The 27,928-nt window shown below is 46.4% G+C and overlaps 1 protein-coding gene across 6 annotated transcripts; it reads left to right on the forward strand.

Annotated features, from left to right (window-relative positions):
• The first annotated feature begins 63 nt into the window (after positions 1-63).
• Positions 64-26,264, forward strand: LRSAM1 (leucine rich repeat and sterile alpha motif containing 1). Of its 6 annotated transcripts, XM_007420584.4 has the most exons (26): positions 212-323; positions 504-748; positions 3,000-3,224; positions 3,754-3,810; positions 4,410-4,454; positions 5,404-5,481; positions 6,436-6,504; positions 7,520-7,604; positions 8,431-8,552; positions 9,492-9,582; positions 10,020-10,150; positions 10,465-10,494; positions 11,099-11,221; positions 12,400-12,539; positions 13,049-13,093; positions 13,913-13,983; positions 15,046-15,145; positions 15,960-16,047; positions 18,258-18,332; positions 19,731-19,811; positions 21,640-21,735; positions 22,460-22,558; positions 22,740-22,871; positions 23,024-23,105; positions 23,639-23,772; positions 24,385-26,264. In XM_007420584.4, exons 3-26 carry the CDS (start codon positions 3,135-3,137, stop codon positions 24,508-24,510), a joined length of 2,190 nt encoding a protein of 729 aa, XP_007420646.2. In that variant the 5' UTR covers positions 212-323; positions 504-748; positions 3,000-3,134; the 3' UTR covers positions 24,511-26,264. The 6 variants fall into 6 exon arrangements, with proteins under 6 accessions (XP_007420648.2, XP_088003172.1, XP_025022008.2 ...); XM_007420586.4 differs by lacking the exons at positions 212-323; positions 504-748 and adding an exon at positions 64-200; XM_088147046.1 differs by lacking the exons at positions 212-323; positions 504-748 and adding an exon at positions 74-200 and having other exon boundaries at positions 3,091-3,224.
• The last annotated feature ends 1,664 nt before the right edge of the window (positions 26,265-27,928 follow it).

The following is a 27,928-nucleotide window of genomic DNA, read 5'->3' on the forward strand; positions in this document are numbered from 1 at the left end:
TCTCACGCCGGAAGTACGTCACCAAACAGCACCGAGCTAGGTAGGAACTCTCCCTTCAGGGCGCGAGATCCTCCCACTCTCGCGAGAATCCGTCCCTCCGCCGCCATGGCCACTAAGGGCACCGTTGCCGGGTGAAGAAGCGAAAGCTTTTTGAAGCGCCATTTGCCTTGCGGGCACAGGAAGGCGTTGGGCCGGAGGCGGTAAGCCGGGGGCGACGCCGCGGCTTCCCGCTTTGTGTGAGGGGGGTTACAACCCGCGGGGAAAAGAAAGTCGGCGGATCCCGAGGCGAGCTGTTCTGTGTCACGGAGGAGCGGCGCCAGAAAGTACGGGCCGCGCGAAGGAACATTGGCGAGGGGGGCGGGGCTTGGCTCCTCCGTTCCCCTCAGGCCCGGGGCGTGGTTCCAGGAAGGGGGCGTGGCCGCTCCGCAGCCGTGCCCCTCCTCCCCTGTTTCTGGGCGTGGCTTAAGCAGCTGCTCTTGCATTTCCCGTATTTTCGCATTTAGCCCCTTGGAGTTGCCTTCTCCCCTCTCCCCATGAGCAGCGCCGTTGCTTGGGCTTCTGACACCCCCCTGGGCACTCTCTTCTGCCCCGACCCGGGCCCTCTCGCCAGCCTCCTTCCGCTGGTATGACAGGCAGAAATCCAGCTGCACCTGTTGAGTGCCTGCCTCGATCCCTGCTCTCAGAGTGACTTTTGCAGCGCATTTCCTTGGGAATACATTCAGCTGGATGCCATGGGGCTTCCTGGCAGGTAAAGGAAGGCGGGGGGAGGCTGTAATTTAATTTTGGGGGAGAAGAGGGGGATCTCTTCCAAGAAAAGCCGCCTGAAGTCCCGTAAAAGTGAGATGGAGGCTCTATAAATCGAATAAAATAATTAAATAGGAGAGCTTTTAGTCCTGCCTGGTGTGGGAGGAGGAGAGCCGTGTTAGTCTATGGCAGCAAAAATCAGGGGGGGTCCTGTAGCTCCTTTTCCAACTCACAATAATAATTTATGAAATTTATATGCTGCCCAACTCGCAGTGACTCTGGGTGGTAATAAAGCAAATTTTATTAAAGGCAGAAGCGTTTTTAACATGTCGTTAATCGCCAAGGTCCAGCCAATGTCATTGCTGCAATTGAGTTTGCTCCCGTTGGGGGGAGACGGGCGGCATACAAATTTAATAATAAATAAATAAAAATAAAAATTTTATTGCTTTTGCATCTCCCTTAAAGCCACAGTGACAGTTACTCCTTGCATTTCCAGCTGAGCTCAATCTTTGCTCCTCTTTTGGCGTATAAATATAAACAGCAGGAGGTTCAAGAAGGAAGCCTTGTTCAAGGAATCGCTGCTGAGAGTTTAGAAATCTAATTAATGGAGGTGCTGAAAGGGGTATTTCTCTTGGAGGTGGGGGCGAGAGGATGCCGCGATGAGCTTTGATTCGGGAAAGCTTCTGAGCTGTTAAAATATTTGTTTTTAAGTCCCCACAATCCTGTGCTTTTACTGTGTGTATCTGAAAGGAAGATAGTTTTATTTTCCCCAAAATAACCTCCCTTGAAAATGGTGAAGAATTTCAGATTCACCAAGAACCCCTTTACAGAAGCAGCTTGGTTTGTTTTTTCTTTTTCTATATCCATTCTTTGAGGAGAGAAAATCATCTGAACGTCGAAGGGAATTATCTTCCATTTGGATAAATGCAGTACTTGGGAAAGTCTTGCTTTTTTATTTTATTGTTTTTTAAATGTAACAACAATACAAACATGAAAGCTACACCATTAACAATTGATACATTAAAGTAACTGGGGGTTTCAAATATTTGTGGGCTGTTAATCTTTTTGAAAGCTTTAGCTTTTTATTACATGCATATACATACCATTTTCCCCCCATCTCTTTCCTACTCCTTTTTCCAGAAACGCATTTGTATATAAAAATAATAATGCAAAGGCAGTTACCAGTATATGCATATATTCTTGTGGGAGGTGTCATTTCTCACGTCTGATAATAATGGGCTTTCAGATTATTAACCGTCCCATCTTAAAACAAAACCCCACAAACTGAAACATGTGTGCAAGGGGAAAGATTTCATGACTCTTTTTCTCTATTTGGGGAGGTATTTCTTTTATGTGGGGGAGCCAGGGAGTTCCTCCCCACCAAAAAAATACACCCCCAAGTGGTGTAGTCTTTTCAGAGAGTGAGTGAGAGATCAGCTAGGATCTATAACAAATTTGGACTTCATCCATTTTATATGTTGTAAGTTATCACTGCATAGGTGATTGAAACAAGACATCTCTGGTGATTCTCAGAGCGAAGCCGGTTTACAAAGAGATATGGATGGTCTAACAGGTGGCTGGTGCCTCAAGGCAGCTTTTACAGTAGCCATTCCATGAAAACGTCACCTGTTGAACTTCCGGCTGTCAGATCACTGTTCAAGATGCATAGCATGAAGCCAGGGAGTTCATTTTTAGTGCAGGAGGGGGATGTAGGAGGACGATCTGGCTCAAAGCTGTCTGTGAACCAAGTCATGGTGACCTGTTGCAAAAAACGATCAATTGCGTGCCATCAAGTCAGTGTTGTCTCTTAGCGATCTCATAAATAGATTTTCTCCATGACGATCTGCCCCTAATCGAACTTTAGGGGTTAATAACTAAGCAGTGAGGCCAGGTAAGGGGTTTTTTTTTCTGGATGTGCCCCACCTCCCATATTACTTTGTTGATAAACAATGGCTGTCTCTAAATGTTGGGTTATGTGCTTTTAATGGTATGTAGGTTTGGTGGAGGAAGAAGGACTATGTTTGGCCTAAGGACTGGAGGAGGAGGAGAATTTAATGAGAGAATGCATGCTTAGCATTCCCAAGAGGACTACCCAATCTAAATTATAATTCTTTATTTCTGTTCAGGATCACCCAGTCTTCGCCCATGATTACCTTCCAGAATTTTTGTCCTATACATCACCTTCCCTGATCATGGAGATTTGTGTCCTTGGTTACAGACAGCTGGTGTCCAAGATGATGTTGTTCTTTTTGCAGGGTGGGGTTGCCAACTGGGCAGAACCTGCTGGGCAGGCCGAGCTGCTGATGAATTTGGCTTGGATGTAACCCCGATCTTCCTGCTGCTCAGGTTCCGATCCTGCCTCAGCCGCCTTTTCTGCTGAACTGGGGTAAATGGAAACAGGGAGCAAGATGCTGCTTTTCTTTCGGAGAAGGAAGGCTAGCAGCGAAGCCCGTAAACGTCTCGAATACCAAATGTGTCTGGTGAGTGATGGGGAGACAACCTGGTCCTGCCCATCTGACCCCAACTCTCCTATCAGGGTTGTAAGATCTGCAGGAGAGGCCCTTTAGAAGAAGCCTCCCAGAGGCTTCCTGATGAACCATACTACAAGAGATCTTCTCTTGCCTCTGTCCCAGGAGGGAGGATCCAGCCCTGGGGAGCCACAGTGGGCCACTGCTCTCTAAGTTACATTTCCCCAGTCTAGCGTTTTCAAGATGTCTTCATCTCCCATCATTCCAAGCCTTTGGCCGTGCTAGAAGTTGATAGTCCGCAACTTAAAAGACACCATCTTTTGGAAAAGGATCTGCTAACTAAGTAGGGTTTGTCCGCTAGAGGTCACGAGGGAAAAACTTAACAGTGCATTTGGGAAATTAAATAGGAGTCACCATATTGCTCAATTCCACTGGCTTTTACTTTGGTTGGCAGTAGAAGCTGAGCCCAAAACTAATTTGGGGGGGGCGAAATGATCTCCCTCATTTGGCAGCCGTAGCTCATCTGTCCATCTTTCAACAGGCGAAGGAAGCTGGAGCAGACGATATCCTTGACATCTCCAAGTGTGAACTTTCCGAGGTACATTCTCTCCGTTCTGGTTCCTGGTTGGTGAGTTGCGAATGATAGCAGCCACTAAGGTTGGAGCTTTGTAATTATACTCTGGAGCTATTAATGGTGGTCTTTTTCAGGATATACCTACCTTCAATTGGGCACTGTTTTAGATATCTGCAGGCTGTAACATGACCATCTTAGGTTAGAGCGAGGTTTTGCCAGGATGTGGCCATTTCAAGGCCATGTTGGGAGTTCCCTTTGAGTTTAATCCGGTTTAACGTAGTGTGCATTTTCTGAAGTGATTGTGACAGTCTGTTTTGCATTCAAAATGTGAAAACAGCAATTACCAGTATACTGAAGAACCTGGGGGCTTGCATCACTGCTGACTCTGAGACAAGAAGAATAAACCAGCAGTTTTAAGTGAAGGATCCTTGATGCAGAACTGCAGATTTGAACATAGCAAAATACACACATGATACCACTGAAACCTGGTAAAATCTATTTTAAACCAGGCCTGGATCTTCTCATACTTGTTGTCTGAGAACAAGAACCCAAACATTTATTTGAATGCTTCCTAATTGTTCTGATTCCTTTTATCTCACCAGAAGTTGCCTTTTTCTTTTTAGCTTCCCTATGGAGCCTTTGCAACCTGCAAAGTGTTGCAGAAGAAGGTAAGTAACACGTTGGATGGAACTTTAGCGCAAGATCCGAGAAGCAGTGCCTATCTACATATCTAATAAGCCATTTTGAATGTCAGAAAAGCTGAGGATTTTTGCTCCAAAGAAGATAGTCCGGTTTTGGATATCAAGGGGAATTTCACTCTTAGATGGGGGCAATAGAAGGTTCCCTTCAGGACCAGAAATGTATTCCTCAAATTCTCAACATTGTGAGAATGGGTTTTGTTCAATATTTTGTCTGCTCTTCCTGCCCCTTGCATTTAGATTCAGATTTCTCTTCCTATTTGTACTCTCGGAGAACCCAGTTTAACTTCTGTCTCATCTCTGTGTCAGCAAATAGTGCAGAACACAATTTAACTCCGTGAGTTTCCATGGGAAACAGCTTAAACCTAAATAATATTTCACGGGCAAAAACTATTTCTTAATGCGTAGAGGGAACAGGGAATGGCCTTGGAGGGCAAGAGGAAGAGCCACTAACAAGTGAATGGTCAGATAAGAGGGGCTTGAGCCCAAGCCAAAAAAATAACTAGAGAAAACGTTTCAGACAAGCCCCTCCCTAGTTCACAAGAGGTTAAATTGAAGGAGGGGGAAGCACATTTAAACTTGTAAGATTCTGCTACTATAGTAGTTACAATAAAAGTAGCCCTGATCTATATGGCATTGGTTTCTAGGGCTGACCTAGAAGTGTGCGCGCATGTGCCTTTGAGCCAGTCTTGACTCCTGTTAAGCCATATTCCGTGGTTTATGAACCACAACAGTTGGGTTCGCTCACTATGTAAATCCCTAAAACGTGGCTTACAGATCACAGCAGGGTTCATTCAACCCTGTAGCCTAAACGTATACGATGGCTTAACCCAGTGTGTGAACCAGATCGCAGCAGGGAGCCTCTGACCCAAAATGTCATTGTCCTGTTGTAATACCTTCTCTGATGTTTCTCTTTCAGGTGCTGATTGCTCACACAAACTTTTTGACTTCTCTCATCCCCAAATCCTGCAGTCTGTCTAATCTTGTAACAGTAAAGGTGATTCACAGTTCTTTTCGCCAATTGCTGTGGAGGCCTGTAGCTTCAGAATCAAAAGAAAAAGCAATGAAACACAGTTTAGATCAACCTTGGATTGTCCAGTTACAACAGGGCTACAGCTGTTAGAATTTCCAACCTATCAGTGGAATTTTTCCCCTTTAAAACGCCCAGCTTAAGGGAATCTACGTCTCTTCTTCTGTCGCTGCGCACCACACATGGCTTTCCTGTGTGATCAGAACCTTATCATGGTTCAATGATATGTTTTTCCTGGTTGATTAAAAAAAAATCAAGGGAGAGCACAGCGCCCTAAGGTGGGTTAATGACATGACCCATCTGATGAGTTTATGGCTCTATCTTGTACAGCCCCAGAAATGGGTTGATTCGATGGGTTGATCTCGCCCTAACATTTTGCCAAGATCTGGCTGATTTTTACTGGAAGCAGTAGATGTTATGAGCATTTAGATGAAATTGTCTCAATCTCTCTGATTATTAGATTGATTTATATCCCACCCTTCTCCCAAGATTCCCCATGGCTGACAAATGTAAAATACAGTAAAATCCCACAAAGCAGTGGAATCGGTAGTCATGTTGATAAGAATAACAGTGAAGTCCAATAGAAAGCAAAGCGTCCATGCTTTCAGGCTGGTGCAGCAAGATAAAATCCCCATCCAAAATGGCAGCTCGGTGTCCCCACTAACATTCAAAAAATTGCCCGAAGATTATTTTAACCACTTTTCAGGAGGTAGTCTGGAACTGCTGTCTATAAGCAGGGTGGGCTTCTTCCATTCCTGGCCTCTGGTCTACAACCACGTCACCCTTTGTTGTTCACCATGGAGGTTGGGCAGAAGATAGTCAGAGTTGAACAACCTTTTAAGGACCATCTACCACCCAGGCCTGAAGTTGAAGGTCAACAGGGAGTAGATTATCATGGATTTCTCTTTTCTTCCCTTCCAGGTTTTAGATCTACATGACAACCAGCTGACCTCTCTCCCCGCTGATATTGGGCAATTGGTTTCTCTTCAGGTAAAGAGGTGCTGGATCCTCAGGAACCATTCCAGAAATGTTTGCTCTTGGCAGTTATGCTTCAAGACCAACATGGTCCTTTCTCTCCCTTTCTGGATGGTTTCACATGTACCACAAAGTCATTGACTCGGGTTTACAGAACCCTAGTGGTTGACTTGGCACATCACACTAAGCCATGATGGCGTTTGTCTGGTTCTGATTTATTTTTTATTACGTTTTCGTTAAACGTTTTTGAGAAAGGAAGAAGAAAAAAGAAAAACAAGAAAAGATCCAAGTGGCCTTCTCAAAAAAGAAAAAACACAAAGTGAATTAAAAGAGAATTTATGAGCATCATAGAATTAAACAGGATTAAATGCATTAATTAAGAATACTCAGTATTTCATTAGTTTCACGTAAGTTTTAAAAACTGTATCATTATTAAAATTGAAGTAATACATAAATATTAACAGCAATAATTGGCACAGTATAAAGTAAGATCAAGAATTGCAGTAATTTCCCTCTGAACAGCAGATCTATCCTTATTAACAGACCACTGAAGGGTAGAATATTAGGGGTCTGTTGAGCAAGCCCAAATTTTGGATGTGGAACAAGCCCATATAGGGAACTGTAGTCCAAAAATGGTTTCCAAGCTGAATTGTATTCTCTGTCAGATTTACTTTGGAAATAGAAAGTTATTTTGGACATCAAGGCATGCCCCCAAAACTTAACTAGCCATTTGTCTGCAGAAGGAATTTTACATACTTTCTCTGGTTCTGATTTACCGTATTGGGCAAACCCAGCCATTGTGGCTTGTAAAGCACAGTCAGTGGCTTTGTCCCTGTGTAAACCCTGCTCTAAAATAATGGGAGGGGGAAGGAATCTGGTTATTTGCAGAGGTTTCAGACACTTTTTTTGCCTCTAAAAATCTCCGAAAATTGGGGGGAAGGGGAACACCCTAATTTTTAACAGGGATTTTAAGAGATGCAAGGTTTAATGTGTACATTTTGTTCCTTAAAGTTGTGTCTGTTCTTTGTAGGTTTTGAATGTAGAAAAGAATCTTTTGAAAGCCCTTCCAGACTCAACTGGGGATCTTGCTCAGCTTCAGACACTGAATTTGAAAGGTATGGTGAAATAGTATCTGCACGCATCTGGAAAAACAGTTCTGATTTTTAACCTATGCCTTTTGGCCATGCTTTGAGGGAGAAAAAGGTGCAGGAAGTGAGCAATGGATTAAATTTGCTGATAGTGTCTCGATTTTCCAATTTGAAATTTTAGAAAAGGATGTGGCAACTCACAGCAAAGGGATGTAATCAGTGGGTTTAGTCAACCATAATTTAGTGTTGCAAGAATAAAATTGGCTTTGGAGACACGATAAGGAGTTTTCAAAATGGATTACTGTTGGTTGCTTGAAACCAGACAAACTACAGTTGCTCTGCCCTGGTACAGCGGGTAAAAAATAGTATCAAAGCCATACATTTTGTGACTGCTTCCATTAGCCATAACGAAGTCCAGCTTGCACATTAGGGATCAAGCAGCACAAAGTCCAGTTAATCTAAAACAAAAGATCGAAGGAAGTGCTGAAGGCCTCCAGAGCGCAGCTCCGTATAACCGAGCCACCGTATATGTCACATCAAAAGCATCAACGGCCCTGCTGATTACGAGAAAATAAAATCAAAATACGTAGAGGCAATTCCTTTCTTAGATCCACTGAATGCGTACGGTAGCAAGTGTCTGAGAGGAGAAGAGAGGGGCCCTTCTGGCCTCTTCTTAAAAAGAACAGTGATGGGGAACCCACACCCTCAATCGATAGACTGTCCCCCCACTGCGTCGATCTCTCCTTTCAATGCTGCATGTTCGGGGTTCACCTGTGGCTCTATCAAGATTCAAGACTTGCTCCCCAAGACCGTACAAAGGCTTTTACCTCCCCTTTCCTGTTCTCCCCTGCAGGTAATGAGCTCAAGAAATTGCCCTCCACCGTGGGGGGCCTGCGAAGTTTGCGAACTTTGGACATCAGTGAAAATTTGGTGCAGGAGTTGCCACAGGCCCTGGCTCACATCCGAACCCTGGAGGTAGCGTTAGAAATACGGCGCTTGGCTTTCAGTCGGGGCATCGCTTGGGCAGGATTTACCTGCTCTTTTTCTGCTTGGGCCAAGTTTTGCTTTTAGGAGGAAGCTAAGTTGTCTGGGTGCCTCTCGGTGGGCAGGACTGCACATCACACAATCTGTAACACGGCTTGTTAATTTTTGGCTTGCTGTGTTGTCCAGATCAACTCAGGCAATCAACCGTGATTTATTCTTCATTCTTTATTGTAACCATTGTGCAAAGTTTCATACATGAGATATATAGAAGTTTCATGTACAGACATGCACACACACACACATGTACATATACATTAGATTTTTATCCTGCCTTTTTTTAATATTTGGTCAACTCAAGGCGATGAATATACCTAATATTCTTGCCTCCTATTTTCTCCACAACAACAACACCCCTGTGATGTAGGTTGGGCTGAGAGAAAGTGACTGGCCCAAAGTCACCCAGCCAGCTTTCACGGCTAAGGAGGCCTAGAATATATATAATGTTGTTACTGTCCTGATTTTTTTTTCCTTCTTTTTCCCCCCTTCTTTTTTGCTATTCTTTTTGGTCTCTTCTGTTTTATTAAATAAAAAGGCTCATCCTAAAAAAACATCTTGGCCTATTCTTAGGCAACCCCCCTTAATTTGAAAACACGGTTCGGTGATTCACCCATCCTGACTTGTTTCAACCACAGTTTTGTCTGCGTGATCCAAATCTTGGCTTATTCCTGGCTTGTTTTTGTACCCTTCCCCAATTTTGGCAACTGGCCAAAGAAAAGGTGGGAGAATAAACCAGGAATTTAAAGTAAAAAGGACTCTAGGGTTGCTTGGTTTCCCTGCAAGATCGAACCGCTGTCAGTTGTGTTGGCAAGATGCAGTCGTAGCTTCGTGTTGAGTAAAGGCAGCTCTTGTATGTGTGTCCCTGTCTTGCAGGCTCTGTCCCTGGATGCTTCAGCCATGATTTACCCACCCAATGAGATCTGCAGCGCTGGCACGGAGGCCATTCAGAGGTTTCTCTGTGAAAGTGAGCAAAGGGGAAAATCTCAGGCCGTGCAAGGGGCTGGTGCATAAGAACCCTGCTGGGTTATGCTTTGGGCCCACTGAATTCAGCCTCGTGTCCCATAGCGGCCAAAGAGACAATGCCTTTGGAGAATCCATGAGCCCCGTTCCCCATTCCCATGAACCAGCATTTTAGGGTAAGGAGGTAGCTGACAGCTCTCAATAGCGGCAGCAGCCACAGCCGTGGTCTTCCACGAGCCTCTCCGGTTCTCCTTCCTTTACAAAAATGCCTGGAGCAAACGCCCCAGTTGCAGCAATCACTGCGCATCAATCATTGCCTTCCATCACCTGCTCCTGATAACGAGAACTAATTTGGCGGCATCTTAGATCTGCTTGGTGTCACCTATCGCGCAGACCCAGGTGACACGCGATAGATACTGTGATCTCCTGGTTTCCTTCCAGAATTGGGAATAGAATACAACCCCCCCTCCCAGTATTTACTCCCTGTGTTGGAAAGCGACGGAGGGGAGATATTGGCGGACGGGATCCGGAGGACGGCCGGCAGATACACAGAAGATGAGGCCGAGTGGCAGGTGAGCGCTAGCTCCTCCCAAATACACAGGGACCTCTTTTTAGGAGATTTTTCAAAACTTCCAGAGCCAATTTTGTGGGCAGGCCAACCAGGGTCTTTCCCTGCAGTGTTTATATAGAGCTTCCACTTTCGGGGGAAATCTGCCCCGGAAAAATCAGTTGCTAGACGGAGCCACAAAGGGAAGCGACCATTTCAGGCCTGGGCAAACAGCCAGGTCTTCACGGCTCTTCTAAAGAACAGCAATCGCATCATGTTTGCGTTCGGGTTACTGGTTAAAATCGGTTTGGGTGACTTCTCCTTTTACTTTGTTTGCAGAACAAATTTCTAGACTATGAGAAGCGAAAGGTAAGGATGCCTCTTATGTCTCTCCCTGTTCCTCGTTGTGGGACTTGCCAACCTGTTGCACTAATCTGCAGATGGGCGGTGATAGAGGAATAAGAACAACAGTAGGGAATGACCTTGATTTGGTTCCATGACCTAAAACGGCAGCGTTCTTTGCTTTCATTTTTGCTATGAGTTTAACCTTCCTTTCTTCAGCCAGAAAGTGGGGTAAGTAAGATGAGTGACAGACAAGACTCTCCTCATCCAAAGATTTGGACTGATTGAAGCCCTTTGGCCTGCAATGAGGTCTTGAGTGTGCAAGACCTCCTCCATTCAAAAAATACAGCTCACACTTTAATACACTAAAGATTGATCTATCTGTCTGCCTATATCCTCCCTCCCTCCCTCCCTCCCTTCTCTTGAATGGGTAGTTTTCTCTGTGCAGCGGGAAGGTGATTCCATTTTTATTCTGCTTAGAATCACTTTCTGGCTTGCAAGACCCTGGGTCAAAGTATGCACACAGACCACAGTGTCTCTTCCAACTGTTGTTTGAGAGCGCAAGGCCCTGTGCCGAATAGAGCAAGGTCAGGGGTATGTGTTGACTTTGCTGGCTTTGCTGGCCTGGCAGGAGCAGAAGATGCAAGAGAAGCTGGAATTTGAGCGTTGGCTGGACCTGGAACAGAGAGAACAAGTCCACCTGATGCATCAGAGCCACGTCCAGAAAGGAGAATTTCTCCAAAGCATGAAAGAGGTAAGACATCTGGGTCTCCAGTGTTTCCCCCATTCCTACCAGCTGCCTTTAGACACCACGCTTTGCCAGATCAATGGAAATCTAGCCGCTGAATTCAGAGGACATACTAGATTTGATTGTGAGGAAGCAGAGAAGAAGTGGGAGGAATTCTAGACAGAAATAATCCACAGATGAGAGAGGAGTTAGCAATTTATCTCATAAACGTTAGTTCAGTCCATCTTGCAGAAAGCCTGGATGAAGAGATTCCAAATGTTCAAAGATTCTCTGCCTTAATGAACTCACTAATAAATTAGGGTCAGAAGTTTGTATCATGGCTTCCAAGACTCTGAACTTCTTTGTGTTAAAACTCCTGGTGTGTGATTCTTGTCTTCTTGATCGTGTCTGACATTAGAGGATTCAACACTGATTGGGGTGGACCTTGCCCGGTTCTTTTTCTTTGCATGTGGCTTAAGCGTTGGGCATCAGGCTCCTCCAGAGTTGTGTGCAAATGCATCAAAGGGGTTAATTCAGTGACAGGTTAAGGGTGTTGTCTGAATGCAGCCTGTGTCAGTTTACGATCGTACGCTGCTTAGGGTCAGGGAGGTGTAAGATAACTTTTATAAACACCAGTGGATAAAATTGGAGAATGGGCAACCATTTGGGGTCTAAGAACTACTTTCAATGTTTGAGGGGTCCCTGGGAGCAATGGAGGCAGGGCAGTGATGCCTAGAGATGTCACATCGCATAGGTAGATGTGGGATTTGAATCCTCTGTGAATACCAGTCTATCTGTTCTGTGGCCAGAGGCTCTGGGTAGGATGGCTGGCAAGATCTCATTTCTATACACTTTGAAGGAAGAGTTTTTAAATTGTTTCTGGAGCACAAGGTTTGCTTGGGTGGCCTGTGTGTGTGTATAGAGCGGGCTGTTAGACATGCTCAATTTTGTCTTCAATATAATCCATCAGAAATGCTCTAGCGCTCAGCAGGAAGTGGGGCAGGAGGCCCTCCCCCTCTATCATTCTGTGACTCCATTTCTTACCTTTCTAAAACCTGCTGCTTAATCCAGCTGTCCAAGATAGCTCTTCTCTTGCATGCATTTTTTTCAAGCTAGGCAAATTTACCCTTTTCCAACGGGTTGCCGAGTTTGGGAGGAGAAAAGCTCTCCCACCACAAAGGTACCCCGTTTCCCTCTGATTTCAGGAGCAGATGAAACTGGAGGAGGGCCTGACCCGCCATCAGCAACGTCTGGGGGCAGAGCGCCTGAAGCTGCTGGAGCAGCTGAAGCAGATGGAGCAGGGGGTGGCCGGTAGGATCCAAAAACTGCTGGAAGATAATCAAAGGTGAGAGGCCCAGTGAGCAGAACAGGGCCATTTTTGCTTGGTCTGGGAATCAGCTGGTGTGTGAAAACTGTAGAACCAATTCTAGGCCCCTGGCTGCTGCAGTGGGAGGGAGGTGGCACATCCGAGGTCCAGACCTACTCCACGAAAGGTCTCAGAGGAGCCGATGAGCATAAGTGCTGGATGGGGCATCAGATCACCTCTGTTGTGGATCGTTCCTCCCACGGTCACCTGCATAGCTGACCCTCCTTATCTCCCTGCAGAATCGGCCCAAGCCCATCATTTTTAAAAAGCAACCGGTAGCTATCAAAAACAGTTAAAGCTGGAGAGATGTTTGCTAGGTCTGCTCTGTAGCAATTGTGCGGGTGCATTGGCAGAGGCGAGAAGAGGAGAATAGACTTTTGCATGGGGGAAAAGGAGCTTTCAAGGGTTTGGTGCAGTGGTGCCAGAATGTTTTCTGCATTTGATTGTATATTTTTTGTTAGTTTGTTCATTTGATTAAATCTTTCTAGGCAGAAACAGAGCTCCGAGATCTTGAAATCCCTAGAGAACGATCGGTGAGCTTCTTGCTTTTCTCGGTTCATTGGAGATGAAGGCTGAGGGCTTTTTAGGGCACAACCACACAGCTCAAACATCCAGATCCATTTGGTGACATGTTTTGTTGTCCTTGAAGGCCCAGCATCAAAGATTTGCTTCTGTAGATGGGCCGAGGTCTGTCTCTGCGGAAAGGTAAACCAGCCCCATGTTCCTTTGAAACCTTCTGGAGCACCAAGCCATGAAGGACCCATTCAGACATTCACAGGGGCTGTGGGAAACAAGCATCAGAGCTGAGTCTCGCACCCTCTAAAGCCATGGTTTGCTAACCTTGCTTGGTTGAATATTTTCATATATCCTGCTACGGCACGCTTTGTTTAGTCTTGGTGTGTTGAATTGGCCGCTGTTAGCTGTTTTCTCACATCCTGCTGAACCAGAAACCCTGGTTCACAAACCACAATAGCTGGTTCCAGATGAAACAAACTGGGGTGGATGAAAAGTGACCTGGGATCCCTGAACCCAGCCTACAAGCTAGGAAGCAAGACAACCTTTTCCTGTCCAGGCAAAGCTCTTGTGGCTGAACAGGAAACTCAAAACCCTTTGGTGGGCAATGCTTTTCTCAGGAGCCACCCAAAACGTTGCAGAAAAAGTCCTCCGAAGCTTTTCCTCGGGCGAGGAGACACCCAAACCAGCCACACAGGGAGGAATCTGAAAATTAGGCCAAGAATTGTAGCCCAGCTGAATCTCGCAGTGTGGCGAGTGAGAAAGACGGGGACGATTGAGCTGCTGAGAAGAGTCGAGGCAAAACTTCAGGCCAGCTAAGCCTCTCGCATTGCTCCTAGGATCCGGATGGAGCAGTTGATGGCCATTACTCAAGAAGAGACGGAGCAGCTGCGCCAGAGGGAAGTGGCCGGTCAGTATGGCGGTTGGTGGGGGTCAGAGGCGGGGTGGGCTGCTGTCTGATCTCCAGCTTGCCCTGTCATCCTCTTGGAGGGTTGAGGCATTCACCCCACGCCAGGGAATCCAAGCGGGAGGTCTGCGTCCGGCTTCATTTATTTTCTGTTTATTCAGTTTGTTTATTCAATTTGTATAGCCTCTGTGCGGCTCATCACAATTAAAAACAAGAACGACGAAAAATGTCAACAGAAGCTACAACCATACTAAAACCACTGTTCAAAACTCTTGAGTTCTTATGGTAGCGGAGGCATTGATCATACTTACCTGCTGATTGTGATTATGCCTTGTGTTTAACTGTAATCGCAATCAGCAGGTAAGTGTAATCAGTACATTCGATTCAGTATAATCATTGAAGTCTCTTCTTCCTGGGTCCCTTCAAATTACATTCTTTAGTAGACAGGACCCTTAACATGCCTCTCCTGCCGGATCGGATGGGACGGGTAGATTTATAGCCGATGCCTCCTGCCATTCATTTCAAGCAGTCTTTCCCAGTCTCAAATTCCCAGAATTTCTAGCCAGCTCAGTCAACAGCCAAAAACATTGCAGCCCTCAGGTCCACCACAGCCCATCACACCCACAAAAAGTAGCTCTTCTTCTGTTATTATTGCTGTCAGGGCATTATTATCATCGTAACTGTCATGCCCTTTTTCTGTTACAATAATTTATTCTCTTGCTGCTGCCATACCTGTTATCATGGTATAACAACCAGTCTATTAACCTTTGCGCATTATGTTTTTCCTTCCACCCTGGCAACAAAGACCCTGCTACAGAAGTTCCTAGCCCTAAGAGACAAACCTTACCTTCCTTCTTCACCCCATCTCAAGGTGCTTGTTGACAGAGAAGCATTGCAATGGGATTAGGGCTGACCTGAAAGCCTCTTGATTGCTTTTTTCCTGGAAACTTTGCCCTCATTCTAACACGGGCTAGGGCATGGTTTGTTTTAACAGATGTGTGAAAGTGCTGGCAATAGAGCCCCAAAAGGTTCTTGACTCTGCTTGCTCCCGTTTCTCTCTCCCAGCGGCCATGAAACAGATGTTGTCGGAGACCTACAAGAACAAGCTTCTTCAGGGAGCCTATGAATCACGCCGGCAGGACCTCGTCAACCAGACTTGCTCCAGGTACTGAAGAGGGCGTGAACTCTGGGGATATTATTTTCATGGATATGCCTGCTCATTAAAGGGTGCGGGGGGAACAATTGTAGGCAACCATCTCCATTTATCTTTGCAACCACGTGGCAAGTTAGGCTAGGCAGAAGGAGAATGGTTGGTCCAACCTTGGTTAGCATCAGGGCTGAGAGGCAATTTGAACCTGATTCCTTCTAATTTTAATTTGATTCTCAGTCACAGGAATGGGGAAGCCTCCCCCGTTAAGTCCAACAATGGCTGGTTCTCCAGAACTTTGTGGGACTTGCTGGATGAATGGGTTGGGAGCTTCCAGAGAAAGAGAGGAAGGCTGAGTCCCTTCATAGAGGCCTGCTGCCACATCTGGCCAGCTGATGAAGTATCTCAGCAGTATGGATCCTACTCTTGGTGGGAGAACCCAACTTTATTGGGTTCATATGCCAGACCAGCCACAGGAAGAGAGCATTGCCTCCCTGGTCCACTGGAGTCCATTGGGTGTCTTCCTCTGACCTACTCTCCCCAATCTGGAAATCACTGGAATTCTTAAGCTGAGTGAAGCAAATAGTTAAACAATTTGAAGGAGCCATAATTGGTAGCATTGGTGTACGTTAACCCATAAATCCAGGTTTATAGACCACACTAGCTGGGCTTCCCTAAGACTTGAGGCTCAAAGCAAGGTCACACAGTGTCTTAGTGCAGTGGGATCCTAAGTCCCCAGATCGGTGCACTGTGACATCTCATGTGCATTTCCCCAATGTGCATTTCTCACTTGAGAGCCAGTTGGAGTCATCCAAGAACGCTTCTCTTGCAGCCTCGCCAAGATGGATGAGAAGTTCCAGCAGATCCTGGCATGGCAGCAGCTGGATCAGAACAAAGCTATCAGCCAGATCCTGCAGGAGGTATTATTAACTGCAAGCAGAGTGGGATAGTGATGGCAGGGTATTCAGTCATGGGAGAGGAAAGAGCTGAGCGGGTCCTTGGCCAGGAGAACGAACAAATATTGGAAGCCGCCTTATTCATTGACCAAATGTTGGTTTCTCTAGATCTGGTTCACCTACCTAAGAGATAGGCAGACAGATGCTCTTGAGATGCGTTGGACTACAATTCCTATTGGCACGGCCAACGGTCAGAGATGATAGGGACTGTAGTCAAAGGCTGGAAAGCTAGTAGACTTCTGTAGTGGTCTACAGCGCCCATCATGGGCACGCTGTCAGTTGCTTTTCAGATCTCAGCCATGCTCCCTTCACACATTAAGTGACCTTAACTGGAATTTCAGTTTCTCAATTCAAGCTACACACTAAGAGCCAGAACTAAACAAATTCGGTTGAGGTTGTGCTGTCATGTAAACACAGCTTTGAATCAAGCCTCAAACATAGGGAAATCCCATAAGATTCTGTTAGATCCACTTAAAAAATATGGTTTAGAAATGTCTTTGCAAATGCTCCCAAGGCAAAAGCTGAACACGATGCTCCTTCCCTGTTGTTTGTCTCCAGAAAGACTTGAAAACAATTTCTTTCTGGCCAAAGAAGGCAAAACATCACATTTTGCCTCCCAGGGCCTCGTTTTAATGCTTCCCACCTGGTTTGGCCTCTCTTGGAAAGTGGATCCCTGGACCTTGGTCCCATTCCACAAAGCCTTGGTTCTGCTCTTGTGGTTTAACAACAGCAGTCCAGGCTTCTGGAGGGTGTCGTCACCTTAACAGCCTTTCTGGATGATCAGGTGGACTGAAGCCACTTGTGTTCTCTTTGCAGAAGTCTTTGCTTTGGGGTTGGTGTGGGAATATTCTGATATTGGGGCCCTGCATCTTTTTATCTCTGCAGTTGCAATACTTTAAACTTGGTAACACGAAACTATCTATCTTTATTTATTTCTCAAACTGGTATGGCTGCCCGTGTCACGAAATGTTAGTTTGGGCAGTATACAATAAAAAGAAACAAAAAAAATGACAGTATTAAAAAACATTCTACTATTAAAACGTTAATACTATGATTACAAGGCTAGGAGAGAGCATTAGATGTTACAAAGAAGCACTAGGTGTTCCAGATTGCTGGAAGATTGATAGCACAACAGGCGTATTATCCTTGTCCATTCACCAGCAAAACCACCATAGAAAAGCAGCTTTGGGGGATCAACCATAGCCTTTTCTCTTAATTGTGTCTTTGCATTTATTTTATTTCTATCTATCTATCTATCTATCTATCTATCTATCTATCTATCTATCTATCATCTATCTATCTATCTATCTATCTATCTCTCTCTCTCTCTCTCTCTCTCTCTCTCTATCTTTTTTATTAAAGGGGTTTTTTTTTAAAGATAACTATACAAACTAATATAAAGTAAGGAAAAGGAAAGGAAAAGAAATCAAAGAGAAAGCTAAAAGTGCAAGAAAGGGGAAAAAAGTAAAAGAAAAATAGAAAATAAAGAAAAAAGATATAAAGAAGTAGCTTCTGATCTTCTTTACAGCAGTTATAAGTACAATTATAAGTTTACCTCTTACTCTATGGTTACAATGTAACTCTTTTCTTTCTATAATAGTTTCTGCCTAATCATCAAAACCATAAATCCTAAGTTCATTTTTTTCCTGATTCATGCAAAAAGTCATCACCTTTGCATTTATTTTCAGTGTGGGAAAAATCTATTGGAATGGCACATAATTATAGTCTAAAGAAGATTTCAATCACCCGATTGTCACTGTGTTTACTGTTTTTTTTAGCTCTGTCCTTTGGGGGGTGTAGCTTGTACCCCAAATACTTCTGTGCAATTAATGGACTTTCCAGGAAGGGGTTATACTCTCCAGATTCAACAAAAAGTCAACAAGCAGACTCCAGGGAATATTTAGACTAACACTGGATTAAATAGACCAGTGACAAATTTGTCACAAGTAGGGAAGAAGGACCTGTAGCTTAGTAGGTAGATCTTTCTTGCTTGCAGGAGGTTCCATCCGTGGAATGTTTTGTTGAAAGAATGTTTTCAATTTCATGGTTGGGAAAGACTATTAGGAGTGAGAGAAGGGAGACTAGGAGGGAAGGCGATAATACTCAGGTAGTATGGTCTCAGGTAGTTTAAGGCAGCTTCAGATGTTCACAAGGACTTGATCCCCATCTTTTAGAGTGAGATGCAGAAGGCAGCCTTTGAAGCCCTTCAGGTGAAGCGAGACCTCATGCATTGCCAGATCAGAAACCAGGTGAGTGGAAAACTAAGGCTCAGGGGATATGCAAGGGATGGGGGAGGCAGCATAGCTCATACCTTCCTGACCAAGCAGACTTCCTTCTCAAATCTGGCCTGGGAACCAATTACTGTGAGAAGAGGAGAACTTTGTTGCTGTGACAAGTCATCTTTCTGTTCAGCTGGACCAATTTAGTATGCCTCCCCTCTGGGCATTTCCACCCTTCGACAGTCCATAAAAACATCAGCTCCATGATTCTGATTTCATTTGTCTGTTGTTGTTATTTTAAGTTTGTTTCTGTTGCTTGTCCAAGACCATTCTGGCCAACACTGATGCACACCGCTTATGAATGCAGAATCACTGCCGCAGGGAACGGTTGCCAGAGACCTCAGATGGTAGAGTTTGCGAGTTCTCCAACCCCGTCCCCTGACTCCACCTCTTATCCTTGTCTAGTGGGTTATTCAGGACTTTAGTTTTCTAACAGGTGGTGGTCAAGGGCATTCATGTACTCTCCTATACTTTGGTGGCTTCGCTGTGCTGTTACAAGCTCTGGATCATGCAGAACCCCATCCTGAGTCTTGGAAGGAAGAGCTCACACCTTTTAACTTCATGTCTTCCAAAAGCAAGCTGGATGTCCAGGGCTTGTAGTTTTCATTCACTGTCTCAGAAGCATTCCAGCTGCTTGAGACTTGCACATAGTCCTTCGCTGGTTATCCTCACTTCTAGGGTGACATACAAAGAGGGCATCTTTGATCTGCCATTATAGTCTGCGTAGGGCAAGAGGGCAACGTAGCTCAGGTTTCTCCTTGTCCCTGCTCTGAAGGTTAGGCACTGCATGAAGAGGGATTCCCTGTTCCCAAGACAAGGTTTTCCACTGAGTATCATCTACGGCTCCAGCTATATTTCCAAGGAGACAGTGCACCACAGGACATTTACCATTGCCGCCTTGTATGTATATCCAGCCCTCAATCGAATTGCAGTCTCTGCTAGATGGAAAAGAACTAGAAACTAGCACAGGCTGTCCTATAATTTAGATCTGTTCCCTAGAAAGGTATTTGCTCCAGGTATGATTCAACTATGTGTGTAGGTCGCCTTTGCCACAGCTGAGGTGCTGAGATATTGCTAGGTTGCAGGCCTCAGCTTACTCAGTGTGATTTGAGATAACAAAAGTTGCATTTGTGAGGTTGGAAACAGTTGGCATAGTTGATTGCAGGGCAGGTGCAGTCCCCTTCTGACCCAGAGACTGCTGTGAAGAACTCCGAGCAGTCACCCAAGACTGTTTGGGTGAATGAGAGTTCCACAGGGGTAGAGTGCCCCCCCCCAGCACTTTGATCAGGGCCAGAGCTGTAGCCTCCAAAAAGGCCGATGCGATTAGAAAAACCACAACCCCCTTCCCTTGTTTCATCTTCTCCCTAGATTAAGTTAATAGAGAGAGAGTTGCTGCAGCTCACCCAGTTGGAGTTAAAGAGGCAGCAGCTGGACACAGAGGCTCTGCAGGTATGTCGCCCTCCCCTTCAGTCCACCACCCTCTCCTGCTTGCCTCCCTCCTCTCCTGCTGTCTGACCTCTTATTTAGCAACTTGGAGAAGGCTTGGGGGGGAATCTTCCAGTTCTTCTAGTCCCCGTCTCCTTTTGCTCAATTGCCCCCTGCAAGTGCTGCCGCAACTCTGAGATCTGGAGCTCGGTTGGGGTAGAGGTTTTGGAGGGTTGAGCCCTGTGGGAAGCCCTCCCTTGTGGGCGTTGATGCTAGTTGGAAATCACAATAGGAACTGTACTCTGGTGGGTAGCAGGAAAGCGGTGGAAGGGAATTGAAGCTTACAAGCATTTCATATTTTTTGCCCCTATGGTTTCTTTCTGGCTAGTTTTGCTTTGATGTGCTTATTCCACTCCCCCTTTATCAAATTACAGGTAGTCCTTGTTTAGCGACTGCCTTGTTTAGCGACCATTCGGAGTTATGATGTCATGAAAATGTAACTTTGCCACCAATCCTTGCCTTTATGACCTTTGCAGGTCAGCGAAGCAAAAGAAAATCATAAGCACAGTCAAGGTTTCTCTTAGTGACTGCTTTGCTTAACAGTCGAGTTGCTTGTCCCAATTGTGGTCGCTAAACAAGGATTATCTGTACCACCATTCCAACAGGCACATTTCCATCTCTCCAGCTGCATGAATTCTGTATGGAAGGCAGAGCCAGGGCTGCGTGTCTTTTGGAAAATAACTTAAAAAACAAAAAACATTTCTAGCCCATCTGGATATAGAATGCATGCAGGTGAAATTCTCTCCAAATCTCTGAATCCAGTAAAGAGGGAGGAAATGGGGAAGGGGGTGCCACCTTTACCGAGCTAACAAAAAGATTTAGGCAAATTTTATTTTGTTTCTATAGGCTGCCAGTTGGATTTTGACACCTAGAATACATGCAGCCCAGGGCAAAACTCATTGATATCCCTATGAGGCAGTTGGGGCTCTCTTAATGTCTTGGGAATAGAATTATTTGTCCTGGATAGGAGTTGCTGCCTGTTCCCAAAATCAGAACTTAAAAACACACAGATCTCACACAACCGAGATTTTAGTAACGGTCTTTACCGAACGCACCCCACGAGCGTTCTGAGCCAAATTTGTGGATTCACGGTATTTTTGGTGCTTTCTTACTGGAACTTGGGGGATAAAATCCTTCAGAGTTTGACTTCCTCAATTTACAAAACAGCATCGTGATATATCTCAACAGAACTCAGGAAAGAGACCAACATTCCAGTTGCAAATCCACTTGAATCTTAGGTTTCCCCAAGTTTTTTAACATGCCAAAGCATTTGCTCCCAACCAAAGTCGGTTGGAGGATGGAAGGGCCACTTTATCACACTAAATAACCTGGTTCCAGCTACTTTGAGGCTTCAAGTCTCATCATCCTTGTCATGAGACTGATGGGAGGACGAGTCCCAGCACATCTGAAGGGCACCAGCATCATCTGCCCCCGTGGTTTCGCAATGATGGGTTTCATTTTAGGTATCTATTTATTAATGATAGGAAGAACCCAAGGGCATATTTTTATTTAAATTGGAATTTAAACAGAGTAGAGTCTGTTGGATGACAGAATCTTGGGACAATTGACAAGCAGAGAATTGCACTCCTCTCTCTCAGGGCCAGGAAGCGTTTTGAGTCTCGCTGACTTTGAACCTCAGATGGAAAGGGCAAAGTCTTTTGGGGATGGGGGAGAAAGGAGAGGTCAGGACTCTAACGTGGCCAGTGTCATTCTGGGCCTGCGAGGGAAGAAAATCCAAGCAGGTGAGACTCCTTCAAAGCAGACCCACCCACCTCACAATGCTGTGTTTCAGGAGGCAATTGTGGAGCAGCGACAGACTTTGAGTTATCTGCTGCAGCAGCTGCTGAAGGAGAAGAAACAACGAGAAGAGGAGCTGCAAACCATCTTGGTAAAGGGTCTGGGGGCAGCTTGCCTGCAGGGCCTGGCTGTGCAGGAAGCATGCAGCATCACCCCAGCAAAGGAACAGAAGACAATGCCTTATTGGAAGTTTAATCACCTTGGGGTGGCCCCATCTGTTATGGTTGAGAGCAGCTCTGAGGATTTCTGGCAGAGAGAGATCTTCCTGCTTCCTGCTAGTCCTAGAGCAGCTCCCCCCACTCTTTGATTACCCTATTTAAAAAAAGTGGGAAGGAGACCCTCAGTCATCTTTCTCTGAAGCCTAGAAGCATCCCTAAATGGGATTGTCTTCTCCTTACGGAAGGGCTCAGGTTCTTGGGCCAAAGAGAGTAGATAAAACCAAGATGTGTCCTTTCAGTGTTATTGACCAGACCTAGCCTGATTGTCCCTGCAGGCAACTGGGCTGGAGGAGAAGGCCTATAGCTGACTGGTAGGCCTTCCCATGCCACACGTCTCAGGTTTGACCCTGGGTGTCTGCCAGTGATGCTGGAGAACTTCAGCTGCTCAGGGTCAGCCGTACTAGGTTAGATGAATGAAAGACTGGCTTTGATTTAGGTCACTTTAGACCTCCTGGGATAGACTAGCGCAGCTTTCCCCATTTCTACCTCTGCCTGACTCTCATCCAGTAATGCTGGGCAGGTAACTCAGGATCCAGGGTTGCTTCTGGAGCCGACGAGCAGCTCTTGATGTTCTTTCTTTCTCTCTCCCCTTTTCAGAGAGAACTGGAGGCCAAGAGTGAGACCAAGCAGGAAAACTATTGGCTGATACAATACCAACGGCTGCTGGATCAGAAACCTCTCTCTCTCAGGTTGCAGGTGACTGTCCAACAGGCAGAGAAAATCCTTTTCTTTTTTCGGGTTCATCTGTCATTCCGTTCTCGTACAATCTCCCTGGCGTTCTGGTCACTGATATATGTTGTAGATTTGTTCAGCCTTGATTCCCCCAAAGGAAGCAGGCCAGTCGTTTGATTTCTTCCTTCTCTTTCTGTATTGGCAGGAAGAAGGTCTGGAGAGGCAGCTAGTAAAGCTGTTGACGGAGCTCTCGGCAGAGCAGTACGTACCAATCTTCGCCCATCATCGGATATCCCTTGAAACGCTCAGCTCCATGGTCCCGGGCGACCTAGCCAAGGTTAGAACCAAGGAGTGGGCTATTTTAACGCTCTAAATCCCCTCCTTCCTCATGCCTTTATCTTTTGAAAGGTGGGATAATTAGCAATACATGTGATTTAAAAAAAAAAAACTTTTAAAAGAATCATCCCAGCCACTCTTGCTCTCTTGCAGATAGGAATCACTGAATCCGGCTTGCAACGTGCCATCATCCGAAAAGCTCGGGAGATACAAGCAGTTGCAGAAACGATACCAGGTTATGTTCTTCTGATGTCACCTCTGCCCCCAGCTGGAGGCCCCAGATTTTGGGAAGTCTTAATATTCCAGGGGTTTTCTTTGCTTTGCCTATAGATGTTGGGCCTTTGCACCCTCCTCAATATACTGTTCTTCACTTGAATATAAGGAGACTCCAGTTTTCTTGGTTGAACAAAGGGCTGAATTCAGTTGGGAAGGTGGGAAGCCATCTCAGGAGAGAAGAACTTGGTTAGGACATGGAGAGGAGACTACCAAGCAATTTTAGGATTGTAGCCTAGATGGGGGGTTAAAAAAAATTCCAGAAAGCTATCAAGGATCTTCTTATATTGTTGTCAAGAAATGATATTGCGTTCCATGAGGGCATCGAGATTTGAGCTCAAAAAGAAAGAGTCAACTTTGCTTGGCATATGCAACCAGTAGCCAAGATTGCTGCAGCCTTTAGGATCTTCTCTATCTTCCCCCAACCCCACTGTCTAGCCCACTTTCTTCCTTGGGCTGCTCCTCACTCTCTGCCTTCCTTCCAACCGGTTGCAGAACTCTTGAAACCAGCAGAAGTGGTGGAACCTTCTGCTCCCGAGTCCAGGGAAGAGCCCGCCAGCCCCGAAGGCCCATCAGCTCCACCCCCAGAAGAGCAGCACTGCGAGTGTGTAGTCTGCATGGAGCTAGAGGTAGGTCTCCTGGGCTTCCTTGTGGCAGGGGTGATATACAACTGCATGCATTCTTGTTTCTAACCCATCTTAGCGCTCCTTGTTTTCTCTCTGCAACTGCCTTAAGAGACAGTGTGGGCTGAAAGAGAGCACCAGCCCCCCCAAATGTTCCCTGAATTTCCATAGATGATGAACTTAAAGCTTCCCCTCCCTATAGCTTAAGCATGGAACCACCTTGACTCTCTGTGTCTAATCAAGGAATTTGAAAGCATGGTGGGACCCCTCCCTTTCCAGAACAACAGAGGGCCATGCAAAGCCCTACTCTCTCTGGAATTCACATAATAGACTGTGATTTTCTTAACCATGTTTTAATAAGCCATAACTAGCTGCAGGCACTCCTTGAGCTCACCGGAAACCAAGCACTGCCTTTGATCTTGTCCACTGTGGTTTCTTCAACATCAAGTCACAGTTGCGGTTCACCATCCACCACCCAAACTGTGCTTTCAAGAGAGTTTGCCTTAAAACGAGCTCTGGTTTCTCGCTGCCCCTTTGGTTTGGATGAAACCCACCCATCCCTTTTGAGAGGGGAAGGCCTAAGGCCTGATCTCGGCTTCTGCTTTTTCTCCTTCCCAGGCCCAAGTGGTGTTTCTGAACTGCGGTCACGTCTGCTGTTGCCAGAGCTGCTCCGAGGCTCTGCACAGCTGCCCGCTGTGCCGGAAAGAGATTGTGCAACGGATCCGACTCTTCCACAGCAGCTAGCCTACTTGAGGATGGAAGGGAGCAGGTTTTTCCTCTGGGGCATCCCCTAGAGAAACCTGGAATTTCAACCCTCATCACATTGCTCTTTGCACGCCTATTTTTTTGTCATCACTGTGCGCTCGGAAAGAATATCTGTGGTTCCCGTACTCACCTCCAGCAATTAGCTGCAGCCAGCATGCACACTGGACAATGGGCAGGAAGCAAGTGTGCACCATTCTGTTGCACCAGTAGCATATTTGAGAGTTTCCTTTTGCTCCGTTGTCCACTGTGTAGGAAGAGTCTTATTTGTTCAAAACGTCCAGGCAATCTGGAAGTAACTGGGCTGGGGGGGGTGGGACTCGTGTTTAACTACTGGAAGGAATTTAGTGCAGGGATGGTGGTGTGATCATGCCAAGAACTATCAGTAGGGCAAAAATGTCAGAGAAAAAAGGCTGCCTTTGAACCATGAATCTCACAGCCTGGGCCACCATCAGCCCGCTAGTCCTCTTTGAAATTATTGGAATCCCCCTGCGGGGATCCTCATTCTCTGATCTCCTTTTTCACATTTGGGAATTGAAAGGAAGAGCTATTACTTTTGGGGAGGGGGGGAGAGGAGGGAAGGAAAGCTCTTAGCTCTTCTTCTCTCTTCCCAGAGCAGAGCAGTCCCCTTCAGCCAAAGATGGCAGCCTGGCATGACCTCTTCCTGCAGCAGCCAATTGAACCCGGGGCACGAAAGTAGGGTGGGGAATTGAAGGAAGGTGCCTGGTTGGGTGAAGGCTGTTCTGCGTGTAGCAAATAGCTTGGTTAATTAGTCAGTAAGCGGATTTGAACTGCCTGGGCACACTCTTCTCCAGAAAGTTGGGCGGGGGCAGGAGCAACAGCAAGGTCAGGATCCTGCGAGGACTGAAAGCTTCATTCTCTACCTGCCGCCTCCTGAAAATCTGCACTTTTTCTTGGACTGAACCACTTAACCTTCGTTCTGGGACGCAGGGAAGGTTGGAAGAGCAGGAATTAGCCTTTGGGGTAGGGGAAATGTTCTCTGCCCTCCCCGCCTCTCTGGGGCTGCCCTTGATGGGACAGTCTAGACGTGACCTTCCTGGCTGGGTGTGCTTTTGAATCGTTAGCCTTGAGGAGGATGGAGTTGTCTTCCTCCCCCCCACCCCCAAAACAGGAAGGAAAAAAAAGCCCGTAGGAGCTGCAGGGTGAGGGGCTGATCCCAGCCCACTGGAGGGGATTGGGGGAACTCTCTTTCTCTGCCTTAGCCCAGGCTATTGCATCAGTCTTCCCAGGGGCAAGGGGGTAGAATTGTAAATGGGCGTCTGAGTATTACAAGTACACCGCTTCTGTCTTGGCGAGGGGGTGCATGGGGGGCATAGCTGCTCTGTTGGACTCTCTCTCCAAGGTCTCTGTTCAAATGTGTTCTTTGCTGCAAACCTGACACGCTCTAAGAGTCTGATGATCCTCTGCTCTCTCGTCCGTATCCCCCACTTGTCTCAACCCACGGAGAACCTCTGGCCCTTGTTGTTCCAAACAGAAGCTGGGAGCTCCCAGCTGCTCTCCCCACATCCTGCAAATCTGGAATGCCTGGGATTCTGTGCGAAAAGCCGTGAAAGAGAAAAGTAACATCAGAACCCAGTGCACAGCTGGAGCTCTTTCAGATGATCCTCAAGCAGTGCCCAGCGCACCTCCTGCATGTTTCTGTGGTCCCTACGTTGGTCTGTTTGAAATGTTTTCTGTGTACGCAGCAGGGAAATAAAACAAATTCAGAGCTTCAACTTGCCATGTCCCTTCAATGTTCCAAAGACGCTTGCCTCTCAAACCCCCTTAGTTCACGGTGAGCAGAGCAGGACTCCAAGAACTTCTTCCCCCATCCTTAGAATCAGTAGAATAGAGTTGTGTACATCTCCTCCAGGGTAGGTGAAAGTTTCTTTTGAGGGCACAGAAGAAATAAAAGCTTTGGATGTTATAAAACTGCCCCCTCCTGTGAACCGTGCCGTATTTGGAGCGTAGCACACCCTTAGAATATTTGCCCCACACAGTTGACTTTCAGCCAAGTGGAAGGTGACACCTGGCTGAACCCAAATAAGATTGGAGAATTTACAGCCCAACGTGTACTCCCACTGGCCCAACCAATGATGTGGGTTGTTGGAAACATCAGGAAGGTGACAAGTCCCTCACTCTGTGTTAAAAAAAGCACCCAATGCCTTGGCAGTATCTTGACGATTGCCACCTAGGACAGAATGGATTCTGTGTTTACAGAAGCAAGCTTATATTCTGAATAGGGAGGAAGGAGAGGATATCAATGGGACAGCTAGCGTGGCAGAAATTTGAGCCCCTGTCTTAGGTTTTCCCAACAGCCTCTCCAGCTTCTAAAATGGGGGAGACCAGGCTCCAGAGGAGATGCCTTCCGCCAAGCGAATCCATGCAGATACTTTCGAGGATCTGTTAAAAACAAGACAGGAACGTAAAGTTCATAGAACGAGCTATTAATGAGGATGTTCACTTGGGGCAAGCGTGTTTGTGTCCTTAAATCACTTCGATCCTGGAAATCACGTCCCCTCCAGTGATGGGATTGCAGGCTATTTCCAGCCTTCAAACTCCCACGGAAACAAAATAGATGGCCTCGAGTTAACAAGTCATTGATTAAGGATTAAAGTTCAGAGGAGGGTGTGGAGAGAGACCTGTTTTCATTTGCTCGTCAGTGGTCCTCATCCCCTTCGTTGACTGGAAATCTCAACCCACTTTCAGCTGGTTACCGGGAACAGCTACAATGTCCTGGCAGCTTGAACCTGGGAGCACCCAAGGTAGGTTGAAGGAGTGCTTCAAGGAGTGGCTTACCGTGACATCTTTCCCTCCTAGCCCACAAGCTCTCACCGCTGGAGGGTTCTGAGCCCAGCTATCACATACTCAGAAGAAGCCGAACAGCCAGAACGAGCTACGGAGGCAACCAGCAAGGATCTTCGGAAAGGAATTGTCTGCACTGGAGGCTCTAGAAGAAACCTGGGCTTCCTAGAGTTTGACCTCAAGCCCTGAAGAAGAAATGGCCCTCCTGCCCTCTGCGGAGAGTTGTGGAAAGGAATGCGGCATCTGCTATGAATTTTACCAGGAAGTTTCCACCAGGCGGGTGCCCAAGCTTCTCCGGTGTTGCCACACCGTCTGCCTCGCCTGTCTCAGGAAACTGGTTTGCCAGAGCAGAGTGGTCTCCTTCGTGGTGTGCCCCTTCTGCCGGATGGTGACCGTTGTGCCCCAAGAAGGGCTACAGGCTTTGAGGAACGACGAAGCCCTCCTCCGAGAGATAGGACCACCAGGAGCAGAGGCATCCAAGGCCACTTCTGAAGATGGTTTGGAAGAAGACAAAGACTCCCCAACAGCTTCCAACTGGTCCCATGGCGACGTGGCCCTGTCTCTGGAGTACGCCTATAGGCCTGCCTCGCCCATC

The sequence above is a fragment of the Python bivittatus genome, unplaced genomic scaffold (assembly GCF_059951505.1).
Source record: "Python bivittatus isolate LINGU-HERP-01145 unplaced genomic scaffold, Pbiv_v1 ctg000160_np1212, whole genome shotgun sequence".
NCBI lineage: Eukaryota > Metazoa > Chordata > Lepidosauria > Squamata > Pythonidae > Python > Python bivittatus.

Excerpts from the sequence above, each read along its gene's own strand:
- LRSAM1 (XM_007420586.4), top strand. The coding sequence starts at position 3,135 with ATGGAAACAGGGAGCAAGATGCTGCTTTTCTTTCGGAGAAGGAAGGCT. Across the intron at positions 6,505-7,519 it reads GGCAATTGGTTTCTCTTCAG|GTTTTGAATGTAGAAAAGAA; the intron begins GTAAAGAGGTGC and ends TGTTCTTTGTAG. Across the intron at positions 22,559-22,739 it reads CTCTCTCTCTCAGGTTGCAG|GAAGAAGGTCTGGAGAGGCA; the intron begins GTGACTGTCCAA and ends CTGTATTGGCAG.